Source organism: Enoplosus armatus, chromosome 21 (assembly GCF_043641665.1).
Source record: "Enoplosus armatus isolate fEnoArm2 chromosome 21, fEnoArm2.hap1, whole genome shotgun sequence".
Lineage (NCBI taxonomy): Eukaryota > Metazoa > Chordata > Actinopteri > Centrarchiformes > Enoplosidae > Enoplosus > Enoplosus armatus.
In genome coordinates this window covers 369007-390359 of record NC_092200.1, presented here as the reverse complement: position 1 = coordinate 390359, position 21353 = coordinate 369007, and the positions used below count along the sequence as shown (strand labels likewise).

The window sequence follows — 21353 nt, the reverse complement described above, 5'->3', positions numbered from 1 at the left end:
GAATGATTCAACATGCGTTTCATGTCTGTGAGTTATGACTCTGAGAAGAAGTGCGATCTTTGACTCAGCTTGACCTCCTGCAGTATGTTTGTCCTGCTGAATGTCCATGTCTTTCACAGACCACATCCTGTGGGTTAAAGTGTCGTCCTGAACATGAGTTAAATCCAAGAGATGACTCCCCCTGTGGTGTTCATCCTGCCTGAATGTTGCTTTAGTCTCGGCTGTATCACATCTTTGACAGCAGCTCATACAGTTTAATAAATAAAACATGTACCTGGGTAGTAGGAGTTAGGGACGGTGGTGCTGATGGTGTTTGTCTTCAGGGTGAAGGAGGACGGAGACGACACAGCTAGACAGAGAAACAACAGACACAACCTTAATGTCTCCTAAATACTCCGTTGTGCTGTAACGAATACTCACTAGAGCAGCAAATGTCCCCAACAAATGCATTACGTCCCAAAACAGGATGGCAGCCGATTTTCTTCAGTTAAACCCCAAAACAGACTTTGGTGTTATTGTTCTTCAACATGTGTCGGACCAGATTTCACCAAATCTATGATTGTTATCTTGAAACATTAAACCCGCAGCGGAGTCCTGCCACCATGTGATGATGTGAGCCAGATCTGGGCCATACAGTGTATTCCCACCAGGCTTTGGTCAGGTTTGTGGCCCAGCTTTGGCCCAGTTTTGGCTCAGCTTTGGCCCAGCTTTGGCTCAGTGCCGGCCCAGTGTCGGCGGTCGTTATCGGGAAACGTTCAACTCTTTTTTGATCCCAGATGAAATGATTATTAAACATCAGCAGAGAGAAGAAGACATTGTGTCTGCTGGAGGAGCTCAGAGGAGGTGAGAGCCTGAGGGAAGGTGGGCTCCTCTGTCCTCTAAACCTCCATCATCCCTCCGTCACCCCTCCGTCACCCCTCAGTCACCCAGCTCTCTCCCCCTCTCTCCCCCCTCCAGCTGCCTCTCTGACAGTCCGTCACTTCATGATAAAACATTCGGTCATATCACCTGCAGTCACATCATCTCGCTCAGCTCTGAATACTAAACTTGTTAAAGCTGAAGAGGACAAAGCTGCAGCTCTGAAGACAGACTGTCTGTCTGTCTGTCTGTCTCTAATACAATATTAAACACAGACTGAATGATGGAAAGAGGGCCGAGGACAAAGGCAGCTTGATGATTTAGTCTCTTTGTCTCTTGTCTGTCTCATCAGTTTAACCTGTGTTTCTTCAGTCTTTATGTCTAAACTGTCCTCTGTTTCTTGTCTTGTCTCCACCTCTACTCTCATCTCTATCTCGCCTTGTCTTCACCTGTTTGTCTCTCTAATTGTCTCATCTCCTTTTTGTGTCCTGTCTCACCTTGTCTTTCTTTTGTTTCCATTCTTTCTCACTTTGTCTCATGTTTTTCTTGTCTCTTTGTCTCTCTAATCTTTCTCATCATATTTTGTCTCATTTAATAAATTATTAATTTGTCTCTCGTCTTGTCTCATCTTTTCAACTTCTATTATCTTTATCTCGTCTTGTCTCGTCTCATTCTGTCTCAACTGTCATCACTCGTCTCGTCTCTGTAAATTAAAAAACATGAGATTTGTGTCTTTTTGTGTGTGTGTGTTTTTGTGTACTCACTGCGTCCATTAAGTGTGTGTGTGTGTGTGTCCACCATGGTTGTGTGTTGTGAGTTGTTGACCATCAGAGTCATTTCCTGTCTGGAGCTCAGAGTTTCCTTCCTCTTCTTCGCCAACTTCCTGTAGAGACGGAAAACAAACAAATTCACAACTCAGAGTCCAGCTCAGAGTCCAGTCCAGCTGTCTGTCTGTTTGTCTGTCTGCCTCTCTCTGTCTTTCTGTCTGTCTGTCTCTCTGTCTGTCTCTCTGTCTTTCTGTCTGTCTCTTTCTCCCTGTCTCTCTGTCTCTGTCTGTCTGTCTCTGTCTCTATCTCTCTGTCTTTCTGTCTGTCTCTCTCGGTCTGTCTGTCTCTCCCTCTGTCTGTCTCTCTCTTTCTCCCTGTCTCTCTGTCTGTCTGTCTTTCTGTCTCTGTCTGACTGTCTCTCTCTGTCTGTCTGTCTCTGTCTGTCTGTCTATCTGTCTGTCTGTCTCTCTCTGTATGTCTCTCTGTCTGTCTCTGCCTGTCTCTCTGTCTGTCTCTCTCTTTCTCCTTGTCTCTCTGTCTGTCTGTCTCTGTCTGTCTGTCTATCTGTCTGTCTGTCTCTCTCTGTATGTCTCTCTGTCTGTCTCTCTCTGTCTCCCTGTCTGTCTGTCTTTCTGTCTCTGTTTGTCTCTCTGTCTGTCTGTCTGTCTGTCTGTCTTTCTGGAGGTCAAACTCCAACTTCTTCTGTTTCGTCTTTTCAAATGGAGAAAATAAAACTGAAGAAGACTCTCTCACAGTTCTCTGTTGGTGTCTCTCGCCCTGAGGCGATGCACACACACACACACACACACACACACACACACACACACACACTGCTGTTGTATATAGAACAGACTCTGTGGACTTGGCCTCTTAAGGTGGTAAAAGTGGGATTTTTAGGTGTTTCATCTGTTTTAAGGTGGTACGGAGTGAGCTATGTATCTCAGTTAAGGTGGTATGAATGGGGCTTTGCAGTTGTATTTTTCGTTTGCGAGCGTTTGTGTTTGAGGTGGAATAATTAGGGTTTTAAGGCTTTATTTTTATGTTAACGTGGTATCGGAGGGTTTTAAAGTTTGCATTGTAGGATTTTAAGGTGGTATGAGTAAGACTGAATGAATTGAGGTTTAATGAATTAAGACTGTATTTCTTTGACTATGCATTTGTCTCCCTCTTGGAAGGGTTCAAAATGTTGTGTCTGTTAAGGTGGTATGAGTGAAGTCTTTAAGGTGGAGTAGGGGGGTCGTGTTTGTCTGTGAAGGTTATATAGTAGGTTTTTAAGGTGGTATGACAGCTGGAGTTTCTTTAATGAGCTGTGACTAAACTGGAGATGAGACTGTGAACGTTTTGCTGTAATTGCGGTCGTAAATTTAATTAAATTAGTTCTGCTTTTAAAATATATGAGCCATAAAAAAATCTCTCTTTCACACACACACACACACACACACACACACACACACACACACGTTGACTTAGGTCACTTTAGGGGACATTACATACATTTACATTCATTTCGAGGAGACTTACTCTGACCCTAACCATGACCAGTGAGCCAAAATCAGCTTTTTCCGAATTGGGGACGCGGCTTTTGTCCCCAATTAATTGGTCTTTAGTCTGAAATGTGTCCCCGAAGGTAGCCTGAGTCACTCACTCACACACACACACACACACACACACACACACACACACACACACACACACACACACACACACACTTCCTCCAGTTTTCTTTTTTTACAGAGTTTTGTTTGTCCTGTTTTCAGATGTTTCTTTCTGGAATTAAATCAGTTGAATGATTGGGGGGGGGGGGGGGGGGGCAGGCTGTTTCACAGTTTGGTTTCAATTTAAAGGTGGTCTTTGTGTTTAACCCTTTAGTGCTCGTTGGGAGTTAGCAGTAAGCAGAGATGGTATTAAAGCATTCAGAGCTTTGTGACTAGTCATGAAATGTTAAAATAATTTCTGTGGTTAATAAATGTTTTTGTTATTGCGTCATGCATACAACCCCGTCTGCATGAACTTACAACAACCAGCCTGCTGTGTTCACATTTCCAAACAATACAAAAACTACTGGCACCATCAAATGTTCAGACAAAAATCATAAATCACTAACAAAAATGACAATACTGAAAAACTCTGAGTGAACACTAATGACACTATCCAGATATGAAACAATTATTCGATAAGTTGATTAGCTGATCGATAGAACATAAAACTGCAACTATTTTGTTCATCAAATTATTGTTATTATTATTGTCTTCTTTTTATACAAAAATACTAATACTCTTGATCGGTTTGATCAAATGTGAGGATTTGATGCTTTTTATTTTCTTTATTTTTAGATTTGTTTTGGCTCTCTTTCTACCTCTCCATGTATTTCCACCTGTTTCCACCATTTCTGTCTTTTTATTCCTCTATTTATCTCTATCTTTCAGTCCATCTCTGGCTCTATATTTCTTTCTATGGAGTTTTCTTTCTTTCTACTGATTTGTTTTCTCTATCGCCATCCATCTCTATCTTAAAATCATCTTTATACATCCATATTTCTATGTTTCTATCTGTCTATCTCTTGTATAACCACTGCAGAGGAAAAATAACATCTTTAAACAACAAAAACATCCTTTCATCCTCTCGTCTGTCCATCTACCATCATCTGTATCTCCACACACAGAAAAACACTGTCCATTTTAAAAGCTTGATGTATTTTCTCTCTTTCTATTCCGAGTGTGTGAATAAAAAAACATCCATTTGTCCGATTGCTCACAAACACACAAACACACACGCAGTGGAAAGTTTAACCCTGACCTGAAAATGGAAAAGAAAAAAAATATATATATATATATAAAAAACAGGCTTTTAAACTGAAAAGTAAGACATCAGTGAAAGCAGTTGTGTGTGTGTGTGTGTGTGTGTGTGTGGGGGGGGGGGTTAACATGGAGGACGGTGAAAGCGCCCTGAGGCGACGTTGCCCTCCTCCCCCTCATGTCACCTATATCTTCTTCTGTGGTTCAATCAGACAGTAAAAACCTGCAGCGTTTCTTCTCTGATTCAGACCTGAACACACAAACTCTCTCTCAGTCTCTCTCTCAGTCTCTCTCTCTCTCTCTCTCTCTCTGTCTGTCTCTCTTTCTGTCTCTGTCTGTCTCTCTCAGTATCTCTCTGTCTCTCCCTGTCTCTCTCTCTCTCTCAGTCTCTCTCTCTCTCTCTGTCTGTCTCTCTTTCTGTCTCTGTCTGTCTCTCTCAGTATCTCTCTGTCTCTCCCTGTCTCTCTCTCTCTCTCAGTCTCTCTCTCTCTCTCTCTCTGTCTCTCTCTCTCTGTCTCTGTCTGTCTCTCTCAGTATCTCTCTGTCTCTCCCTGTCTCTCTCTCTCAGTCTCTCTCTCTATCTCTCTTAGTCTCTCTCTCTCCCTCCCCCCCCTCTCTCTCTCCCTCTCTGTCTCCCTCTCCCTCTCTCTCCCTCTCTCTCTCTCTCTCTCTCTGTCCCCCCCCCCCCCCTCTCCTCTCCCCCCCCCCCTCTCTGTGAGTATGGCGGACTGAGTGCGGAGCTGAGTGGAATCGCAGAGTTGATTCAGTGTGAGTGAGTTTTTCTAACTTTTTCTTTTCTTTGGGTTTCTGTGTTTATGTTTCTGTGTTATTGATCTTGTCTTTGTTTAGCGGTGTGTGTTAGAGGGGTGGTGTAGGTGTAGGTGTAGGGTTGGTGGGGTGTGCTTTGTTTAGCACCATGCCGGTGGCGGAGGCTGCTGCGGCCGAGCTTGAGAAGCTGACTCGGCGTCATGCCATCAAACTCATCCCGGCGGTGCGGGGCTCCGTGGAGGAGGCGGGGGTGGCGGTGGGGAGCGTGGTGGGTTGTGGCAGCGTGAAGTCTGCCTCCGTATGAACGGGGCCATTGTTCTGTTTCTGGACAGCACGGCTAAAGTTAGCGAGGTGGTTGAGAAAGGTGTAGTCATTCAAGACACCTTTACTCCCGTTCTCCCCCTCGTTAGCCCGGCCACTAAAGTCACCATTTCTAATGCCCCCCCCCCCATTCATCAAGAATGAAGTTTTGGCAAAAGAGCTGTCCCGATATGGACAGCTGGTTTCCCAAATAAAAATGGTTTCTCTGGGCTGCAAATCACCCAAACTGAAGCATGTGGTGTGTCACAGGAGGCAGGTGTACATGATCCTGAAGGACACCGCACACGACCTGAACCTGTCTTTTCATTTCAAGGTGGAGGGTTTTAGTTATTTGGTGTTTGCTTCATCGGAGTCGATGAAGTGTTTCAGATGCGGAGCAGAGGGACACTTAGTCCGCTCCTGTCCGGAGAAGGCTGAAGCACAGCGGCCCGCTTCTGCCGCTGCTGCGGTTCCCCCGTGTGCTCCACCGGTGTGGGGCAGTTTAAAGATTTTAACGAACAAAGAAATAAAGAGCAAACTGAGACAGTGGAAGAAAACGTGTTGGGAAATGATCAAAGTAAACAAACCGAGTGTGGAAAAAGTCAAACTGATGAACGGATGAATGTGTGTGAGGAGTTCATTGAGGATGAGGAGATGTCACATGAGAAAGTGTTAAAAATCCATCAGAAAAGGACTCTGTGCAGGACAGTATTAAAGCAAAGAAAGCGACTAAAGAGGCCAAAGTGTCGGTGGAGTCAGAGAGCGACTTCTCTCTGACTCAGGATGATCCACAGCCTCTTTACTCTCCTGCTGACATCCAGGCTTTTCTGGAGCGAACCAAAGGAGCCCGGCTGCCGATAGTCGGAGATCACTTCTCAGATCTCAGACTGTCCGTGAAGTCAGCCAGGCCTCTGACCAGAAAGTCAGGAACATGTGGTGAGGTGCTGCTCACAGATCAGGAAATATATCGACTGAGAAAACTGATAGTGAGAGTGAAACCACAAATCAATACTGATGAAGATGTTTCCTAAAAAGATGTTGAGCCTCTCTGTTTTACCGACTGGTCTCATCACTGTCGTCTCTTTTATCTCCATGTGTGATTTTAACATCAGCATTTTAAACCTGAATGGAGCCAGGGCTGATCTTAAGAGAGCTGCTCTTTTTAAACTAATGGAGTTAAAGAAAGTGGACGTGATGTTTGTACAGGAAACCCACAGCACCAAAGACAATGAGAGTGACTGGAGGAGGGCTTTTAATGGGGGTGTCATTTTAAGCCACAAGTCCAGCTGCAGTGGAGGAGTGGGGATTTTAGAAGCCAGAAGTTTTTTACCCGTTTCCTACGAAGTGGAAGAAATTATTCCAGGTGTTTTATTGAGCGTTAAAGCTCTTTATGAAAAGGTAAAGTTAGTGTTTTTAAATGTCTACGCGCCCACCAATGGGGTGGACAGGGTGGCATTTTTAAACATTTTATCTGATACCGTTAGAGCTTGTAGCAACTATGATTTTCTGTTTTTAGGGGGTGATTTTAATTGCACAGAAAGTCCGAACCTGGACAGGAATCATCCTGAGCCTCATCCTGCCTCGTCCTGCAGGATCAGGCAGCTCATTGAGACGCATGAGCTGTCTGATGTGTGGAGGGGTTTTAACAGGAATAACAGGCAGTACACCTGGAGTCACTCAAGAGGAAATGTTTTATCTCTGGCCAGACTGGACCGCCTCTATTGTTTTAATCACCATGTGAACATCTTTAAGAGAAGTCACATTCAGCCTGTGGGCTTTTCTGATCACTGTCTTGTCTCCTGCTCTGTTTTTATAAAAAATGTTCCTTTAAATAGCGCCTATTGGCATTTTAACACAGCTCTTTTAAATGACCAGGTTTTTAAAACTGCTTTTAAATTGTTTTGGTGTTCCCACAGAGAGAGCAAACCTGCTTTTAGCTGTATTCAGCAGTGGTGGGATTTTGGCAAAGTACAAATTAAACAACTTTGCCAGCAGTTCACTCGCAATGTCACTAGAGACATAACCCGGTCTATGAAGGATCTGGAGACGGAGGTAGTAGAACTGCAGACTTTAGCAGAGTCTACAGGAGATCGAGGGCTTTTAGACTCCCTCAAGTCCAAAAAATCGGCCATAGCCAGCATGCTGGGCGTTACGGCACAGGGAGCTCTGGTCAGGTTTCGTTTCCTGAACATCTCACAGATGGACGCCCCCTCTCAGTTCTTCTTTGGGTTGGAGCAGAAAAATGGACAAAGGAAGATCATTCATGCTTTACGATCGGGTAATGGCTCTGAGATCTCAGACTCATCTGAGATCAGGAAGTTTGCTGCCGGTTTCTACAGAGACCTCTTTAAGGGTGAATGGTCACATAATCCAGATGTGCACAGCAGTTTCCTCAATGGTCTCCCTCAGGTGAGCACAGAAGCAAACCGTCACCTGGAGGCAGACATAACTCTGCAGGAGCTGTTCACATCCATGGCGAGTTTGCAGAGCGGCAGAGCTCCGGGGATGGACGGCCTTCCTGTGGACTTCTATAAGTCCTTCTGGTCTGAAGTAGGAGAAGACCTGCTCGAGGTCCTGACAGACAGACTCCAGAGAGGGAGACCTCTGAGCTGCAGGAGGGCCGTCATCACTCTGCTGCCCAAGAAGGGAGACCTGCAGGACCTCAAGAACTGGAGGCCGGTCTCTCTGCTGTGCACGGATTATAAAATCCTGTCCAAAGCTCTGGCCTTGAGGATGAGAGAGGTGATGGCATCCATCATCCACCCTGACCAGACTTACTGTGTGCCCGGCAGGCTCATAAGTGACAATGTCACTTTAATTCGAGATGTTTTGGAACTCTCCAGTTCATTGGCTATAGACACCGGTCTTATTTCCATAGACCAGGAAAAGGCTTTTGACCGGGTTGAACACCAGTACTTATGGCAGACTTTGGCTGCCTTTGGGTTCAACCCAGGCTTTATAGCCAAGATACGGGTTCTCTATAGTGACATTTTGAGTGTCCTGAAAATAAATGGCGGCCTGAGTGCTCCTTTTAACATCTAGAGGGGGGTGAGACAGGGATGCTCTCTCTCTGGCATGCTGTATTCTGTAGCCTTCGAGCCTCTGCTTCACAAACTGAGAGATGATCTTAGTGGTGTGTGTTTCCCTCATTGTAATGTGCCTTTTAAGTTGTCTGCGTATGCTGATGGCCTTATTGTGCTGGTCAATACACAAAGAGATGTGGACATTTTAGCAGACGCTGTCAACAAGTTTGGTTTTATCTCATCTGCAAAGGTAAACTGGGGGAAGAGCGAGGCTGTGATGGTGGGGGAGAGGCTGGGGGATCAGCTCAGGCTCCCTGGTGCTTTAGTCTGGAAGAAGGGAGGGCTCAAATACCTTGGAGTTTTCCTCGGCGATGAGGCCTTCACAAGGAAGAACTGGGACGATTTGTCCTTGAAAAGGTCGGCTCTCAAAGTGGAAGTGGCTTTTACCATAGATGTCCTACAGAGGCCGTACCTTGATTTTAAACAACCTTGTTTCATCTGCCCTGTGGCACCGGTTGGCCTGCGTCGATCCTCCAGTTTCTCTCCTGGCTCAGATACAGAGGGTTTTAATTGATTTTGTCCCACAGAGTGTCCTCTTCCTTCCTAAGGAGGAGGGGGGGGGGGGCAGGGCCTGGTCCTTCTAGCCAGCAGGGGCGCTGCTTTCCGCCTACAATTCTTACAAAGAATGCTTACTGGACCAAAGGACACTCTGTGGAGACCTTTATCCTGTTGCATCCTGAAACGTTTTAACAACCTGGGTCTAGATTTTAACCTGTTGTTAATGGATACCACCGAGATGAGCACATTGTCCCTGCCGGGTTTTTATAAGAGTGTTTTTAGGGTGTGGAACCTGCTGAAGAAAGAGAGACAGGAGAAGGCGGGTTCCCTGTACTGGCTCCTACAGGAACCCGTCCTGTTGGGCACTTGGCTGGATTGTCCCAGCTGGGGAGGAGCCACACTGTCCAGACTGCTGCAGACTGCAGGGGTCTCCACGCTGGGACAGGTAGTGGAGCTGTCTGGGCTTCGGTTGGAGGACCCCGGTAGGCTGGCTGCTGCTGGAGCACTGGAGACGCAAACTGAGTGCCTACTTTTAAACTCTTTTATCAACGGTACAGTCGCTCCAAACAGAGAGGATCCGTATCCTGCCATCTGCCAGGCCCTGGATTATAAAAACTGGACCTCTGATGGAGCCTGTAAATCCTGCCTCCCTGGAGGGGGCCTCAGGGAAAACCTTTTACAAACTAATGGTAAAAACTTTGAACAGAGACAAATTAAACGGACGGACTGACACTCCATGGAGGAGTTACCTGGGTCTGGATCCCAGATCAAGACCTTCATGGAGGTCTTTGTACAAACCTCCACTGTCAAAAAAACATGCTGACTTGCAGTGGAGGATCCTTCATGGAATTATAGCAGTGAACTCCTTTGTGTCGGTCATCAATCCATCTGTAGAGGACAAATGTCCATTTTATGACCAAAGAGAGACTGTCTTTCACTGTTTTTATGAGTGTCACTGTCTTTCTGCACTGTTTCTGTTTCTACAAACTGTTTTTACCAGATGTGGAGAGGTTTTTAACAAACAGGTTTTTATTTGTGGTTTTAAATACACTCGCCAGCACAAGCACAAATGCCAGGTTTTAAACTTTGTTTTAGGACAGGCCAAGATGGCGGTGTATGTGAGCCGGAAGAGGACGGTGGAGGACGGGTTGATCGTTGATGTTGTTCCTGTGTGTGTAAAGATGATCAAGTCCAGAGTCCTATAAGGCAGCAGGTGACCCGGACTCGTTCCAGCAGGTCTGGGGTTTCAAAAAGGTTCTCTGTTCTGTGGCAGAGGGAGAACTCAGCTATGGAGATGTGTTCGTCTAAGTTACTTATTTATTTCTGGAAGGTTTTTAATGTAATTTATTAGGCTTTTAATGTACGCTGTGTACATTTGAAGAGCGGCTAATAAAGTTGATTTAGAAAATCTCTCTCTGTCTCTCCATCTGCAACACAAACTCTTAATCTGCTGTTCAAACCGGTCTGCCTCTGGTTACACAGAAACCTGTTGTGTGTAAATGTTTCTGACCAAACTATAATGTCGCCTGAAGACGTGAGATGACTGAAAGAGATGCAAAACAACCACAGAGACACAAAATGACCACAAAGAGACGCAAAACGACCACAGAGACGCATACAAAGACGCACCATCTTTTTGTGGTGGTTTTGTTTCTCTCTGTATGCGCCTCTTTGTGGTCGTTTTGCGTCTCTTTGCGGTGGTTTTGTGTCTCTCTGTATGCGTCTCTTTGTGGTGGTTTTGTGTCTCTCTGTATGCATCTCTTTGTGGTCGTTTTGCGTCTCTGTGGTGGTTTTTCGTCTCTCTGTATGCGTCTCTTTGTGGTCACCTCTTTATGGTCGCCTCTTTATGGTGGTTTTGTGTCTCTGTGGTGTGGTGCAAGAGATGCAAAACCACCACAAAGAGACGCATTCAAAGAGACACAAAACCACCACAGAGACACCAAACGACTACAAAGAGACACAAAACGACATAAGACGGAAAATGTCCACAAAGAGACACAAAATGACCTGAAAGAGACGCAATGGCATCAGATAAAGTAGATTTAAGACTGAGATAGTTTTAATTCCCTTTTTATTTCACTAAATTGTGTCTTCACTCTAAACTATTTTTTTAATTCAAGTTGTTTTTGTCACAACTTTTATCTATTAAATAAAAACGTATGTTAAATTTTCCTGACTTCAGTATTTTTCATCTTGACAAACCGCATTTTCCTGTAGAGCCGAGTCGACCTCCCTGACTCCAATCAGCTGTCCTTACCTTTGACCCCTGAGCCCCCTCGCTCACACACACTCTAAAGAGATGAGTGAATAGAGCCAGAGAGCAGGAGGTAACCTCACTTTACAGAAAAAATACTGCAGCAAAACAGCTTTTATATGTTTCCATATCTGATTTCAATGGAGACTCACTCTGTGTGTGTGTGTGTGTGTGCGTGTGTGTGCGCGTGTGTGTCATGACATCATCAGCGAGGTGTCAGGATTGATTGATTCAGCAACACTTAACATGAACACACACACACACACACGCACACACACACAGATGCATGTCAAGGCTAATCTATGCTAATCTAATGAGCGACAGGACAATGCTGTTAGCAGTAATGGATGTCAGTGTGTGTGTGTGTGTGTAGGTGTATCTCTGCTTGTAACGATCATTTGATCAGACAGGTTTATTACAGCCAGCTAATTCTATTAACCCTGCTCCACTGACACACACACACACACACACACACACACACACACACACACACACACACACACACACACACACAGCTGTAAATCACAGCAGTCTTTCAGCCTCCTTCAGGAACATAAAACTGACTGAACGGGGGCGTCCACATACTTTTGGCCATGTACTCATAGTCATAGTTTGACTTTAATTTATGTCTTTCATAAATTTTGTTGGAAAGATTTCAGGCTGGACGACAAACAGAATGTTGTATATATTTATAATCTAATCTATAATATATTTTATAGAGTCAAACTGAATCAAGTATCAAAGCATGAAGTTTATAGACTTAATAAACCTGATCATTTGTTTTATATCAATCTATGTTTCAATATTTTCTAATATATGACTGGACCAGTTTAATGTGTGTGTGTTGACGTAAAACATCTGTTACACAAAAACATGCACGCACGCACACACACACACACACACACACACACACACAGTGACCTGAGGAGGAGTGTGTGAGTACTTTCTGTCTCCCTGAGGAGGCGTCGGTTCGACATAATTCAACTCTAACCTGAAGGGAGATTCAGGTTTCTCTCCTCCATTTCACACATTTATTGATCAAAAAGCCAAGTTCTTTATTTTTACTTTTCACATCAGAGTGTGAAACAGGAAACAGGAGCATCCACTCAATGTTAAACCAATAAGGAGGAGGGAACTGGAGGCATGTTGGAGTCGAGTCAAGAGACTGTAAAATTAACTCCAGTGAAGACCTGAAGTCAACAAGAAAAAAGATGAGTCCAACTTAACGAATACTAAAGTGAAACAAGAGGAGCTGCTATCAGCTGAGAGACAAGTTAAATCAACTTTATGTGACCAGCACAGTGCTGAGCTCTTAAACAAGGCAGGGGTTAACGGAGAGGCATCAATGGTTCAGTGTGAAGTGAAGGTTCGGTGAAGGTAAATGCAGCGGTTAGGTATCATGGTTAAGGGGTCAGGGGTCACAGTTCATGTCACATGGGATGATTGTAGAAATGGACAGATTCACGTCACCAAGATGGTTGCACCATTACAGACTTGGCCCTGTGGTGATTAAGCTACTGTGCACTGACAACATGAGACCACATCCATTACATTTGGGTTTAATTACATGGCAGACGGTCTCTGGCTGATGTGAGGCCTACATGTTTGTATTATTAAGCATCAAGTCGGATTTATTGGAGCTTCCAGAAAGATCTGAGTTTTCCATTTGTAATTACAACTTGGAAATTGACATGAATGCTATTTACAAGTTGGGAACTCGTAATTCCGATAACTCATGATGACATGAACGTGTTAGTCAACATAAGGACCTGGAGGGTTAAAAGTCTGGGGCTAAAGGTCAGGGTTAGAAAGGGTAAAGTTATGGGTTAAGATTTGCGGCAAAGGGGTCAGAGGTCACAGTTGAAGATGAGACATATGATGTGGCTGTGACTCCGGAGGTAGAGCTGGTCCACCAATAATCACAGGGCTGGACTAAGGTCAAAGGTCAGGGGCTAGAGTAAAGAGTAAAGCTATGGGTTAAGGTTTGCAGTGAAGGTTAGCATCAAGGGGTCAAAGGTCAGGGGCTAAGGTAAAGGGGTCAGGCTCTGGGTTAAGGTCAGGGGTCAGGCTTATAGTTGTAGATGATACATATTAGGAACTGAACTACGGGGTGACCTGAGGGTTAGGGGTCAAAGGTTAATGCCTATGAGAATGATTGCTGACAGGTGGATGATTTGTCCTTTGTGAGAAAGAAAACAGGCTATCAGGCTCGTGATCAATGGTCAGAGGTTAAAGTGATAGATTACAGATTACTTTAAGGTCAGAGGTTGTGGGTCAGGGATCAGAGGGTCAGGGGACAGAGGGTCAGGGATCAGGGGACAGAGGATTAGGGTCAGGAATCAGAGGGTCAGGGTCAGGGGACAGAGGATAAGGGTCAGGGATCAGAGGGTCACGGTCAGGGATCAGAGGGTCAGGGATCAGAGGGTCAGGGTCAGGGGACAGAGGATAAGGGTCAGGGATCAGAGGGTCATGGTCAGGGATCAGAGGGTCAGGGATCAGAGGGTCACGGTCAGGGATCAGAGGGTCAGGGATCAGAGGGTCACGGTCAGGGATCAGAGGGTCAGGGATCAGCGGTTGAGGGTCAGGGATCAGAGGGTCAGGGTAAGGGATCAGATGGTCAGGGTCAGGGATCAGAGGTTGAGGGTCAGGGTAAGCAGGGGTACAGGCAGAGCTCAGGGTTGCAGGTGTTTCAGGGGTTGAGGTTTGATGTTGGGGGAAAGTGAAGGTTTCAGGTGAAGGGTCAGAGGTCAAACAGGTTACTCACAGGTAGTAAGTGTAGGAGTGATAATTTCTTCGTCTGAGTGGTGGGGGGCGGAGCAGAGGGAGGATGAAATGGAGGGAAAGAAAAAAACAGAAAAACAGAAAAAGGAAAAACAACAGATTAATGTCTCGGAGAGAAAAAACAGAACAGATGAGTTAAATTATTCTGTATGGAGGTGGAGGAGTGGAGAGCGGTGATTGGCTGGTACAACGTGTCAATCAAAGTGTGAGGGGGAGGGGACACATCTGATTGGAGGTGAATGTCAGAGAGAGCGACAGCTTCAATCTGTTTCTCTCTACTTTTGACATTTTTTATGTGTAGTATTGTAGTATTTGTACATTGTGGTACTGCTGCTGGAAGACACGATGGAGGCTGTGAGGTGTCATGTTACCATGTTCCCACATTTCTATTAACTTGGTGAATAAAATATTATTATTATTAAAATAAATGACGTAATTATCCTTTAACCGCCTGCCGAACACCAGTCAGAACTACTTTATCCTTGGGCACTGCATTTAGCTCCATGTCACTCCACCTATCAGCTGTGTCCAGAGCGTAGTAACACGCTGTGCTACAAAAAACTACTTCTGACATATGTATTTTGTGTCCTGAGCGGTGGAAGGTTATGTTGTCTGATCACCCTGCAGCCGAACAGAGTTTAAACATCCAGCTTCCTGTTTTCACTCCTGCTGTAATGAGTCTGACCTCCGTCTGCTCACTGAGTGGAAATCAAACGCACCCCGTCAACATTAAAAAGCTCATTAGAGACCGAACAACCCTCTCTCTCTCTCTAATATCTGTTAGAGAGATCAGAGCTCGATCGACCTGACAGACGAGTCCGACTGAAACCGACACACACACACACACACACACACACACACACACACACTCTTCATATAAATGTGTGTGTGTCTCTGTAGCCTGAAGCCATTCAGCTCGAGGCGACTGTGGAAAAAAAAACAAAGAATAAAACGCTCTTTCATCTAAATTTCTCTCTTATCGTCGACGTTCTCCAAACAGAGAAGCTTTTCTCTCTGTGTTGAAGTGTGTGTGTGTGTGTGTGTGTGTGTGTGTCCCAGTGGGGTTGTGTGTTTGATGTTGGAGAATAAAGTCGGTCCACATATAGTTTAATGGTGATTACTGCTGCAATCTGCTCCATTATTCATCCTCATCATCCTCACTGTCACTGAGTGTGTGTGTGTGTGTGTGTGTGTGTGTGTGTGGACATGATTGTGTCTTTGATGTAACTTGATGTACAGTACAGATATATATGTAATATAATGCCAGTAAAACAGTATTAGTACAGCAGAAGTGTGACAGTACTGAAACTCCACTAGTGTGTTTTGTTACTTTAACACAGTTGTCTTATTCACATGTTGTGTGTTTGACAGAGCAGCTGAGTTGTAACTAAACGCATTCATTTGTTGCTAATTAGTTCAGTGAGTAACTGACAAACAACTTGCCCAACACTGATCATGTCCTCTGTGGGACTGTAGTCACAGTCGATGCTTTCAAGTTCGATCTGATGCTTCAGGTCGTGAAACGCGAACCGGCCGGTACAGACGTTAAAATGAGAGTTACATTTGTAACTATGGCTCTATGAATTCTGGGAGACTGTCAGATGTTAAAATGTCTAAAACAGCAGAGATTCAGAGGGGAAGATAGAGGGAAACAGGAGCATCATTCTGACTGAGCGTTAGGGGGGTTGGGGGTGTCAGTAGTTGGTTCGGGGGTCAGTGGTTGGTTGGGGGTTCAGATATCACAGAAAACTGAATTAAAAAACCTTAACAACGAACACAATCCAGACTTTGGCCAATCCAATATCGACATTTTTGTCTTTTGATAGGGTTTGTATAAATCTCCAAATGTGCTGCTGAAGGATTCATCGAGCACATTCTTCTGCTTTTGAAGCGAAATAAATGGTATAAAACCTCACTGACTTAAATAAAAACTGCATCGTCACAAACTTGTAATATAACATGTAATATAAACCTGGACCGTATTTCTGAGCTGGTTTTGGAAGTCAGTGGTGTTCACAAGGCAGCAATGTAATTCACTATTTTCTCCTGTTTGAGTAACAGTTGTTAAAAACTAGTATTGAGTAAAGTATTAATAGACAGAATAACGCATTGTTGGTTTTGGTTCCAAAATTAATTACCATTAACTACCATTGAAACATTGATTACCATTGTTTACTAGTGAAATACAATTAGCTACTATTAACCATATTAACCATTTACTACCATTAACATTAACTACCAGTCCTTCTGGTTTCTTGGTCACCGCACCAGGGACTTTAAATAACATTATTTACCATTAATAATAACCATTAACTGGTGATTATCTAAACACAAATATCAGTGAAATGGAGTGCAGATGGAAATGAAATATGTCAACAAACATTCAGCTTTAAAGGACCAAAGACCTGCAAAAGGATGGATTCAATGGACAAAATAATAAAAACATCAACATTTATCAAAAGAAGCAAAACGAGGAGCAGACGACAACACACTTTAAAACTTCCACTGGGTGTGTGTCTCACACTGTCTGATCATGGTGTGTATGTGTGTGTGTGTGTGTGTAACATTCTTACCGTTTCTTCATCAGCAGAATGACTCCGAGGAAGATGATGATGAAGAGCAGGATGCCTGCTATGGCTCCAGCGATCTTCACCGTGTGATCCGACTGTTTCTCCTGTTCTGGTTCTGGTTTCCTGGTCGCAGCTCCTGAAACCATTAACCAACATTAATGTTAACGACAACGTCATCACAAACGACTGCAAAATACAATTAACTGGTATTAATATTACTATTTACTTTCATTAACAACCATTAACTACCATCAACATTATAAAACATTATTATTAAATGCCAGATCGTTCTGCTCCTGATCATCATACCTTGACTAAAATTATTAGTAACTATTGACCCTTAATAAGTATCATTGTTCACAGCCGGTGTGACTGTTGCTATTATGTACCTGTAAATTATCATTAACAACTATTAAATAGTAATGACAACCATTAACTACTATTAACAACTTAAACATGCTCATTAGTAACCACGTGTGTGTGTGTGTGTGCCAGAGTGTGTGTGTGTGTTTGTTTGTGTGTGTGAGTGTATGTGAGAGTGTGTGTGTGTGCGTGTGTGTGTTTGTGTGTGTGAGTGAGTGTGTGTGTGTATGTGAGAGTGTGCGTGTGTGCGTGTGTGTGTTTGTGTGTGTGAGTGTGTGTGTGTGTGTGTGTGTGTGTGTGTGTGTGAGAGAGTGTGTGTGTGTGTGTGTGAGTGTGTGTGTGTGTGTGTGTGAGTGTGTGAGTGTGTTCTCTGTTTTATATCTTTACCACAGAATGAAATCACAGCAGAAAAAAGTCTAATCAGAAAATCTTCTATAATGGTCTCTATCTTAACCAGAAAAGAAACCCGTCAAAGAGAACTTGAACCAGTTCTAACCTAACGCTGACCCAGTTTAGTTCTAGACCGGACTATAACAGAACCAAGAGAGAACTGGGACAGAACCAGTCTAACCAGTTAAGTTCTAAGCTGGTCTGTATCAAAGCCAGAAAAGAAACCTGTCAAAGACCAGTCCGACCAGTTCTACACTCACCTGTAACAGAACTGAGAGAGAACTGGGACAGAAATAAACCAGCCTAACCAGTTAAAATCTACACTGGTCTGTAAAAGAACCAAGACAGAAACCAGTCTGACCAGTCCAGTTGCAGTAAGCTGAACTGGTTTCCAGTAGAATAAATCTGCAGGACGACTTTGAGACAGTTTTCTATATTTTCTCTGTTTTTGTTTCATCTCTTCAAGGTCAGACGAGCTCGATGATCAGCCACCTCTCTTTATCGTTTCATCACGCACGCACAGAAACACACACACAGACAGATAAATTCTGTCTTCAAAGCAGCGTTTTGATAGCCTTTAAACTGAAAACAGCAGCTCTCTCTGCCTCCAAGGGGGTGAATGCTCTGTGTGTGTGTGTGTGTGTCACAGTCGGCCATAGAGAAGCTGTTTTTATGTGAAAGTGAAGCTGTTTTCTGCTTCAGGGCTTCAGCCAGTCACACTGAGTGGGAGGTGTGTGTGTGTGTGTGTGTGTGTGTGTGTGTGTGTGTATTAATGTGTGTGTATACAAGGAAAACAGCTGTTAAGTGTGTTTGAGGCCTGCTGGTGACACAACCTCTCCCACACACACAGCATCATGCTGTATATGTGTGTGTACAAACAGTGGAAAGTTTCCACCTTCAGGCTGGTAAATATTTAAATGTAATTTTCTGCGAGCTGTGAATGAGTGTGTGTGTGTGTGTGTGTGTGTGTGTGTCCCACCTGTTCTGCTGTCTGTTGTAGATTAATGAAAATAGGGTCCACACACACACGCACACCCACGCACACCCACACACACACACACACACACATATATACATACAAATCTATGTATACATTCACTCACAGCTCCTGGAGGTGTTTAAGCTGCTTTAAAAACACTTAGCAAACATGGCTCTCCTTCTTCTCAGAGTCATGACTCAGATCAGTAAACTCATGTTGGATCATTCAGAGTGACGTCCATGTCCATGTCCACGTCCACGTCCACGTCCACGATGTTCATCATCTCTGATGTCCATCAGAATAAACCTCCAGAAATCCACTCAGGCAATCCTCCTGTTTTTAAGTTTCCTTCAGTGTCTCAGTGAACACTGGTAGTTGTCTGTCCGTCCATGAGGACACTGCAGACAGGAGCTGCTAACAGCTGATTCAGCTGCTGTGATGGAGACCATGTGACTACATGTGAACAAATACAGACTAAAGCAAAAGGGCTGAAAAAGCTGTAGCTCACAGCTAACTCACCGACTCCATGGCAACACTGTACTTCCTGTTGAGCACTGAGGCTCTCAGTGTGCCTGCAGATATGTGAGGACGAAGGTCAACAAGTTCAATTAATTACCAACTCAAGACGAGTTGATCTGGTTCACTGTTAGTGTGACGTCGTCATGCCAACCACACATACAACTCATGAGGTACACTCTGTGTCTCTGTGTGTTGTTGTATCTCTGTGTGTCTCTGTGTATTTCTGTGTGTCTCTGTGTGTCTCTGTGTGTCCCTGTGTCTCTGTGTGTTGTTGTGTCTCTGTGTGTCTCTCTGTGTGTGTCCCTGTGTGTCCCTGTGTCTCTGTGTGTTGTTGTGTCTCTGTGTGTCTCGGTGTATTTCTGTGTCTCTCTGTGTGTCTCTGTGTATTTCTGTGTGTCTCTGTGTCTCTGTGTGTCTCTGTGTATTTCTGTGTCTCGGTGTGTCTCTGTGTGTCTCTGTGTATTTCTGTGTATTTCGGTGTGTCTTTGTGTATTTCTGTGTGTCTGTGTATTTCTGTGTGTCTCTGTGTGTCTCCGTGTATTTCTGTGTATTTCTGTGTGTCTCTGTGTATTTCTGTGTGTCTGTGTATTTCTGTGTGTCTCTGTGTGTCTCTGTGTATTTCTGTGTATTTCTGTGTGTCTCTGTGTATTACTGTGTGTCTCTGTCTATTTCTGTGTGTCTCTGTGTATTTCTGTGTGTCTCTGTGTATTTCTGTGTGTTTCTGTGTGTCTCTGTGTATTTCTGTTTATTTCTGTGTGTCTCTGTGTATTTCTGTGTGTCTGTGTATTTCTGTGTGTCTCTGTGTGTCTCTGTGTATTTCTGTGTATTTCTGTGTGTCTCTGTGTATTACTGTGTGTCTCTGTCTATTTCTGTGTGTCTCAGTGTATTTCTGTGTGTTTCTGTGTGTCTCTGTGTATTTCTGTTTATTTCTGTGTGTCTCTGTGTATTTCTGTGTGTCTCTGTGTATTTCTGTGTGTCTGTGTATTTCTGTGTGCCTCTGTGTGTCTCTGTGTATTTCTGTGTGTCTCTGTGTATTACTGTGTGTCTCTGTCTATTTCTGTGTCTCTGTGTATTTCTGTGTCTCTTTTTATTTCTGTGTGTTTCTGTGTGTCTCTGTTTATTTCAGTGTGTCTCTGTGTATTTCTGTGTGTCTCTGTGTATTTCTGTGTGTCTCTGTTCATTTCTGTGTGTCTCTGTGTATTTCTGTGTCTCTTATTATTTCTGTGTGTCTCTGTGTATTTCTGTGTCTCTTTTTATTTCTGTTTGTCTGTGTGTATTTCTGTGTGTCTTTGTGTATTTCTGTGTGTCTCTTTTTATTTCTGTTTGTCTCTTTTTATTTCTGTTTGTCTCTTTTTATTTCTGTGTGTCTCTGTGGATTTCTGCGTGTGTGTTTGTGCATTTCTGTGTATTTCTGTGTGTCTCTGTGTGTGTCTGTGTATTTCTGTGTCTCTCTTTATTTCTGTGTGTCTCTGTGTATTTCTTTGCGTCTCTGTGCATTTCTGTGTATTTCTGTGTGCCTCTGTGTATTTCTGTGTGTCTCTGTGTGTCTTTGTGTATTTCTATGTGTCTCTGTGTGTTTCTGTGTATTTCTGTGTGTGTCTCCGTGCATTTCTGTGTATTTCTGTGTGTCTCTGTGTATTTCTGTGTGTCTCCGTGCATTTCTGTGTATTTCTGTGTATTTCTGTGTGTCTCTGTGTATTTCTGTGTCTCTTTTTATTTCTGTGTCTCTTTTTATTTCTGTGTGTGTCTCTGTGTATTTCTGTGTGTGTCTGTGTATTTCTGTGTGTCTCTTCTTATTTCTGTGTCTCTGTGTATTTCTGTGTATTTCTGTGTGTGCCTGTGTATTTCTGTGTGTCTCTTTTTATGTCTGTGTGTCTCTGTGTATTTCTGTGTCTCTTTTTATTTCTGTTTGTCTCTGTGTATGTCTGTTTGTCTCTTTTTATTTCTGTGTGTCTCTGTGTATTTCTGTGTGTCTCTGTCTCTTTTTATTTCTGTGGGTCTCTGTGTATTTCTGTGTGTCTCTGTCTCTTTTTATTTCTGTGGGTCTCTGTGTATTTCTGTGTGTCTCTGTGTATTTCTGTGTCTCTCTGTGTATTTCTGTGTCTCTCTTTATTTCTGTGTGTCTCTGAGTATTTCTTTGCGTCTCTGTGCATTTCTGTGTATTTCTGTGTGTCTCTGTGTATTTCTTTGCGTCTCTGTGCATTTCTGTGTATTTCTGTGTGCCTCTGTGTATTTCTGTGTGTCTCTGTGTGTCTTTGTGTATTTCTATGTGTCTCTGTGTGTTTCTGTGTATTTCTGTGTGTGTCTCCGTGCATTTCTGTGTATTTCTGTGTGTCTCTGTGTATTTCTGTGTGTCTCTGTGTATTTCTGTGTGTCTCTTTTTATTTCTGTGTCTCTTTTTATTTCTGTGTGTCTCTGTGCATTTCTG

At 43.7% G+C, this 21353-nt stretch overlaps 1 protein-coding gene across 1 annotated transcript in view; it reads right to left on the bottom strand.

Annotated features, from left to right (window-relative positions):
* The window catches only part of LOC139304040 (receptor-type tyrosine-protein phosphatase mu-like), a 130824-nt gene that overhangs the window by 31223 nt on the left and 78248 nt on the right, over positions 1 to 21353 (bottom strand). Inside the window, exons 19-21 of the mRNA XM_070927876.1 lie at positions 16678 to 16810; positions 1623 to 1741; positions 275 to 349 (exon numbers count right to left, since the gene is read on the bottom strand). Of these exons, the coding sequence (XP_070783977.1) occupies positions 275 to 349; positions 1623 to 1741; positions 16678 to 16810 (327 nt within the window). The remainder of the gene's footprint in view (positions 1 to 274; positions 350 to 1622; positions 1742 to 16677; positions 16811 to 21353) is intronic.